General features: G+C 54.0%; 1 protein-coding gene and 1 pseudogene across 1 annotated transcript in view; both read right to left on the bottom strand.

Annotated features, from left to right (window-relative positions):
• Positions 1 to 4,870, bottom strand: part of USB1 (U6 snRNA biogenesis phosphodiesterase 1) — a 15,862-nt gene extending 10,992 nt beyond the window's left edge. Inside the window, exons 1-2 of the mRNA XM_004704639.2 lie at positions 4,718 to 4,870; positions 2,123 to 2,289 (exon numbers count right to left, since the gene is read on the bottom strand). Of these exons, the coding sequence (XP_004704696.1) occupies positions 2,123 to 2,289; positions 4,718 to 4,821 (271 nt within the window). The 5' untranslated portion in view covers positions 4,822 to 4,870. The remainder of the gene's footprint in view (positions 1 to 2,122; positions 2,290 to 4,717) is intronic.
• On the bottom strand, positions 3,938 to 4,595 carry LOC115870705 (annotated as a pseudogene).
• Positions 4,871 to 5,519: the final 649 nt, after the last annotated feature.

Here is a 5,519-nt window from a genome sequence, read left to right as displayed (position 1 = left end):
AACTGCAGGGGCAGGGCATTTTTTAACGGGGCTCTTCCAGCCAAAGTCTTTAACTCCCACCAAACCACCAGACCATGGGTCTGGCCAGAAGTTAAGGGGAAGACAGTCATCCTGACGTGTATAAAAGGAGTCCTCCGACAAAGGGAGGAATCTCATTACCTGTAAGAGCCAGGAGTGGAGTGCATCCTCTGGACCTGAGATCCCCACACAGTGAACTTCTTCGATCCAGTGACAGCTATGCCATCAGAGAACCAGCAGCAGGACCAGGAGCCAAAGCATGGACCAGAGTGACGGACTTCTCAGCCCAAAGAGCAAGTGAACCCGAGTGCTTTTGTGCAGGAGGCTGGCTTGCGGAGTGGCGAGCCTCTGGACACTTCGTTGAGGAAGTTAGGCTTACTGACCAACAGAGCTCGAGCTGAATGCCTTTGGGTTGAGCTTTTAGCCGAGTGGTATGCTCCCTTCGGGGCATTTATTAGCAGACTTTGTAAGAACTAAAAGAACTTTGTAATCTAGCGTGATAAACAACCACCCTGAGCATTTCTCACTGGCATTACCACTTGTTAACTTCCTTGATAAACCCTTTAATCATGAATTTTGTCTGTGAGTTTCTGTGTAGCCATTGCAATGGATATTGGAACCCAACCCAGAACCCCCCTGGGGGAGTTTGGCTCTGACCTATAGGGTCTTGATCGGCGGGAATCCACTTGATAGCCAGGGATAATCTCTATGGGAACTGCCAGGTGGATTCAGACCTCCAAGCTTGCAGGGAGCGGCCTCGCACTTCACTGCTGCACCCACGGCTCCTGCTACTACGATTCACCACTTCTCGGAAGCAGAGCCCTGACTGAGAGACCCGGATCATGCTCTCAGTGTGCACAGAGACAAAGAACATCACAATGACCAATCTGTGTCGGTTCACGTCTTAGTCTTTTTTCACCAAATGTGTGACTACAGCTATATGGCTAAGTTTTTTCATGTCCAGTATGGGTACTCAACAAATGTCCATCCGCCCCTGGGACACGACAGAACAGAGAATCACCCCCATTCTATCACCCTGGGCAGTGAAGCTTACAAGAGTTTCCCTGGCCTACCACAAGCCAAGAGCCACTGCCTCCTTGAGGCACTATGCTAAGAAATGGACAGAGATAATCTGATTTAATGTCACCTAACAGTCTAGGACATGGGTACTACAGGCCGGCCCCTCGTCCCCACGGAAAGCTGCTCCTGTGTCTTTAAGAATCTGAAAGCAATTCAGGACAAGCACAGCAGGCTCATCTTCAGCCTTCCTTGAGAGAAAGGAAAGGCTCCCAGCCTTTTCACCAATGACAGGTGACGGATGAAGAATTTGCTGCAACTCGGGGCTGGTTCAGTCATTTCAAAGGCATGGGGAATTTACATAAGATAAAGGAGGCCGGGGGTGTGGTGGTTATGAGTTGGGCTGTTAACCTCCTGGTCAGCAGGTTGGAACCACTCGCTGCTCCCCAGAAGAAAGAGGAGGCTCTCTATGCCCATAAAGAGTTACAGTTTCAGAAATCTGCAGGGGCTGTTCTAACCCGCCCTACTGGGTCACTATGGGTTGGCATCGACTCCATGGCAGTCAGTTTGGCTTAGTTAAAGGGCAAGCAGGAGCTGTCTGTAGGTTGGAGGTGCTTAGCCTACATGATTATTCTGCTTTTAGAGATGAGGAAGCTGAGGCTCTGAGAAGTGGGACAACTGGTTAACCAGCAGCCGGCGGGCTGAGCAGTGGCATCTGGCTCTGAAGCCTGGGCACACTCCCTGCAGGGCTGGGTCAGGACTCGAACCCAGCATACTTAAGGCCCTCCTGGATAAAATGTCAGCTGTTTCATGGGGCATGGCCTTGACTCTCTGCCCTGGCTGTTGTCTGCATGAGCAGGGAGCCCCTCATGCCCATGACGAATAAACATATTTCAAGTAATAAATTCAAAACACGAGGAAAAAAAAAAGAAGTGTCTCGGGTCTGGATACTTGCACACTTCCTGCTGAGCTGACCTCCACCATCTGTGTTAAAAGCTTCTGGCTTCCCTCTCCTGACAAGGACCAGCCTCCTCTCCTCCAGGGGCACCTCCTGGTTCCCACCACTTGCCTTTCACACATTACTCACAGGGCAGGTAGACATGGGTGGCCCAGTTGCCCCTCTCGTGGGGGAAGGTGCGTACCCGGCCGCCATGCTTTGTGCTGTCGTCCTCAGGCCCCTCCTCGGTGCTGGGGAACATGCTCAGCACACTGTCAGGCACCGGCAGCCTCTGGCTAGGAGGGGCGGTCTGGCCACTGCAAATGAACAAAGAAAAATAAGTACATCTATCCACCTGACAGTGTCGACCTCTGTACACACAACAAAAGTTATAGCTGCACACACCTGCTGTCTCTAAGCATCTAGCTACTTGAAGTCCAAGGAGCCCTGATCACCATGAGCATGCGCTTCGCTGCTAACTAAAGAGTTGGCAGTTCAAATCTACCAAGCGCACAGTGGGAGAGTGGTGTGGCTACCTGCTTCCATAAGGTTGATTCTGACTCATCATGACCCTGTAGGACAGAGCAGAACTGCCCCTGTGGGTTTCCGAGACTGTAACTCTTCACAGGAGTAGAAAGCCTCGTTTCACTCACATGGAACAGCTGGTGGGTTCGAACCCTTGACCTTTCAGTTAGCAGCCCAACTAGTAAGCAACTACGTCACCATGGTTCCACCCATATAGGTATAGTCCTGGAAACCCTATGGAGCAGTTCTACGTTGTCCTAGAGCATCGCTGTGAGTCAGAAGTGATTTCGCAGCAATGGGCTTTGGGGTTTTGCTCGATGAAGTTTCTGGTTATTGTTGGGTGTGGACTCTACTCAACAGTTCTACTCTCAGTGATCCTATGTGACAGGGAACTGCTCTACTGGGTTTCCAGGCCGTAACCTTTACAAGTATGGCCAGAGTGCTCCTTAGAGGCAAAGATGGCAAGACTTTTGTCTTATACACTTTGGACATGTTGTCAAGAGAGACCAGTCCCTGGAGAAGGGCATCATGCTTGGTAAAGTGGAGGGACAGCATAAAAGAGGAAGACCCTGGACAAGATGGATTGACACAGTGGCTGCAGCAATGGGCTCTGGCAAAGGAACAATTGTGAGGATGGGGCAAGACCAGGCGGTAGGACCGGGTGGTGTTTTGTGCTGTTATGCATAGGTTGGAACTCAATGGCACCTAACAACAACAACAACAACAATAATCTTTACAAAGGCAGGTCACTGGGCCTTCTGCAGAGGAGGGCCATTGGAGGGACAGGCCTTTTGATCAGCAGCCAGTCACATTCACTGTTACTCCCTGAGGGTTCCAGAAGCAGTTTCTGGAGGCCCACAAAGCTCTTTCCCAGCAGTCTCCCAGAGAAGCTCTGATGGCATCGTGGATTACACAGGCAGTTGATAACTGCAAGGTCAGCAGTTCAAATCCACCGACTGATCTGAGGGTGAAAGATGAGGCTTTCTGTTCCTGTAAAGATTTATATTCCTCCTCTACTGTGTTCTATTGGGTCACGACGAGGCAGATGGCAGCCAGTTTCTTTTTTTGAAGGGGGTGGGGGTGGGGAACTCATGGTTCTAGGAGGCTGCCCTCAGCAGGTTGAGTAGACAGTCTCTACAGGAAACAGCATGTGGGAGGCCTGGTTCAGAGGTTGGGTTCCTTAGCTAAACACCACCTCGCGGCTCTGTGGCCTTGAGCAATCCTGCCACACCTCGACCCCCCATTTTTGGGAGAATTCACATTTATTAAATAATTGATGGGTTAAAATCTGGAGTTTAGGTATTTCAAATAAAGCTCACATGTTGAACATTTGCCCTGTTCCTTTTTAGCACGAAGAGGCTTGACCATTGATGGGTGACAATCCTTACTGACACTTTAATAACCAGTCCTCTGCTGTCTGTCAGGTTCTTAGGAGACACCCTACTGTCCTCCCCTCAGTACAATCTGGGCAAACCGATTGGGGTATGGCAAGGGTGGTATCAATGAAGCAGTCTACATAGCTAGAAGGGCAATTTTCAGCGCGAGAGTCTAAGTGATTTCCTGGCTTCTGCACACACTCATCCCAACATAGCTCCATGAAACGACACCCCAGCGCGGTTAATTGCCCCTTTGGTTGTTCAGCTTCCACAAGGCGCTGCAATTCTGCTTCATTGGCCGACCTGCCAACAAGTTTCGGCCTCTTCCGACAGTCCCCTGCCCCTTCTAGACCTCAGTTTCCTCATCTGTCAAATGCTCTCCTCCCTGATGGAACATCAACAGAGATGCTGCACTTAAGGCCCCCCGCACATAACACTTGAATCGCCATGAAGTCAGTAACCCAGATGAACGCCAGGGTCCTGGGCCTGGCACAGCGCAGGTGCTCAATAAATAAATAACGCCCCATGAGCTTCACTGCTAGGATTGCGACTATGTTCAAATGAGCCAACTGCCTAGGAAAGTGAAGGGACGCCAGCTGGGCGACAGGGTGGCCACGAACGGGCGTTTCCTGCTTCCCAAACTCAAGTGTGGCCAACAGGTGAGGGCCCTCTGGGGCCTCATAGAGGTGGACTCCTTCTAGAATCCAGATCCTTCTCCCCATCTCCCCCAATCCCCTTTCCAGGAGGGCCGTCCGTCTCCTACTCCCTCCCCGCTCGCGCTCCAGCCCAGTTCGGGTCCAGAGCTCCTCGGCACCTTCCCCAGTACGGCTTCCTCGGTCCTTACCGACGGCGGCTTTCGGCTCCGGGTCTGGCCGGGACCCCGACCCCATCCTCGGCCTCATCCTCGGAGTCACTGCTGCTGTAGCCCACAAGGGGCGTCGCACTCATGGAGGCTCGGCGAGCCGCCAAGGTCCGTCACCGGTGCGCTGGCCCCACGCTCCCGTTCCGCTGCGCCGGAAGTGCCCTCGCGAAGGCGTGGCCTGAGGTAGCACCTCCCCGGGGCGGGGCCTGGAGGGCAGGCTGCGGCTGAGAGGGCGGGGCCTCGACCGACTAGTACAGACCCTCCTGAGAGCACGCCACCTACCTGCTGGCTTCACCTAGAGTTCCTCCCGGAGCTTTCGTCACTCCCCAACCCTCGCGTGCCCATTTCACGGCTCGCTCGGAGCCCTGCCCTCACTGTCCACTGCCCTGTCTGCAGCTCGCCGGGACCAGACCTCTCAACCACGGACAGTCTCTGGATTGGCGCACTAGCCGGGGCGGAGATCCCTGTCCTCGGCGCTCGGCCTCAATCAGAGGTCCCCCCTTGGTCCGTGTCCCGGGGTTCCCTTCCCTAGGGGTGATGCTGTGCGGTCAGAGGCGGGGCTATTTCTGAAGTCCTGAGGGTCCAGGAGGCCCCTCCCCTCAAGTACAGCAAGGGGGCAAGGGCCAGACCACGCGAGCGCCCTCCCCGAAGATCGAGCGGCGCGGTCGGAAGTGAGCGTCTCCTTCGGTCGGCTGAGACCCGTCTACCCGGCCGACTCGGGAGGGGCCCGCACGCGCAGCGAGTCCGCCCTGCCGGACCGCGGGGTCCCCGGCAGGGGGCGGCC

Source organism: Echinops telfairi, unplaced genomic scaffold, assembly GCF_000313985.2.
Source record: "Echinops telfairi isolate 266 unplaced genomic scaffold, ASM31398v2 ScPeMD7_2291;HRSCAF=2852, whole genome shotgun sequence".
Classification (NCBI taxonomy): domain Eukaryota; kingdom Metazoa; phylum Chordata; class Mammalia; order Afrosoricida; family Tenrecidae; genus Echinops; species Echinops telfairi.
Note: the sequence above shows the minus strand (reverse complement) of the source record. Positions and strands in the feature narration are given on the sequence as shown.